At 54.2% G+C, this 1131-nt stretch overlaps 1 protein-coding gene across 1 annotated transcript in view; it reads right to left on the bottom strand.

Annotated features, from left to right (window-relative positions):
• LOC119588371 (calcium-activated potassium channel slo-1-like) overlaps positions 1-1013 on the bottom strand; it is a gene marked incomplete at its 3' end in the record, with an annotated part of 9955 nt that extends 8942 nt beyond the window's left edge. Inside the window, 1 exon segment of the mRNA XM_037937054.1 lies at positions 160-1013. Coding sequence (XP_037792982.1) covers positions 160-267 — 108 coding nt within the window.
• Between the last annotated feature and the right edge of the window lie 118 nt (positions 1014-1131).

The following is a 1131-nucleotide window of genomic DNA, read 5'->3' on the forward strand; positions in this document are numbered from 1 at the left end:
TCTGCCTGGCCCTTTTTAGCATGGCATCCAGCCCTTGGTGCCCTGCATGCAAGTGTGCTGCCACTTTACTTCTTAGAGACTCTGGGACAACCAATCGTGAATAGTTCCCATTGTAGGTGGATGTTACCATATATTCCATCACTGACAATCTATCCATACCTGGTAGTATGGATGTAACCCTGTCAACTCTTTGCACTTGCTAGCTGGCCAGTCACCTGCCATCACTCTGGCTATGAGTCGTTGGTAGTCCTCCACTGCAGCTTTCATCACGGAATCCTATGCCTCCTGTCACAACGAGCGCACGCAGGGCCGCTCCAGAGGCGAGACGCTTGTGTCCTCTCCCTGACGCCAGGACGCCCGACGCACAGACGTCTTGCACGGCGCATTCCTCCTCCTCCACATCTGCCTCAACCGCTGCAGCCGCCACGCCTGCACCTCTCTCTCGGCACTGTCGTAAGATTCACATTTCCCCACAATTTGTCCGCGTCTAAATATTCCTTGTACCTCGCATACAACTCTCTTTTCAGTAGACACTCACTAATGCCAGACAACAGTTTTCTCACTAATATGTACGCCTTTAAATCACATAAGCAACTTGGACACTGGAAATCACACTTCGACACCTCACTTTGAACTCTTCTAAAGAATTTTAGGGCACTCTCTCCTTGATTTTGCTCCACACTAAAACACGTGTTCCATAATGCACATGCGTTCACTTTATCTGTTGCATACTTGTCAGCCACTTTCAGAGCTTCCTGAGTGTTTAATGCCGACCACTCCGACACACTGTACCTCCTGTCTACCGGCCGCTGAAGCTCCTCGTGCCCAGTAACCTGGTCCACTGCGCCGGTTCTTCGCAGGCCACCTGCAGGGCGTTCCTCCGCCGCCGTTGCAGTCCAGCGACACCAACGCCTTTCCCGGCGCCACGCTGCGGCCTCTTCTTGATCCCGCGTTCGTTGAGGCTGCACTCGCGGCGAAGACAGTCGTTCCAGCGCGCCGTGTAGCTACGTGAGACGCAGCACGCCTGGGCGACCTGTTTAGGAACACATCTCAGGGCCTGCCGGCCGCTCCCTCCCTTTCCTGCGCGCCCCCGCCTCCTATTCTTGCACACGATTAACTACACATCCCACA

Source organism: Penaeus monodon, chromosome 23 (genome assembly GCF_015228065.2).
Source record: "Penaeus monodon isolate SGIC_2016 chromosome 23, NSTDA_Pmon_1, whole genome shotgun sequence".
Lineage (NCBI taxonomy): Eukaryota > Metazoa > Arthropoda > Malacostraca > Decapoda > Penaeidae > Penaeus > Penaeus monodon.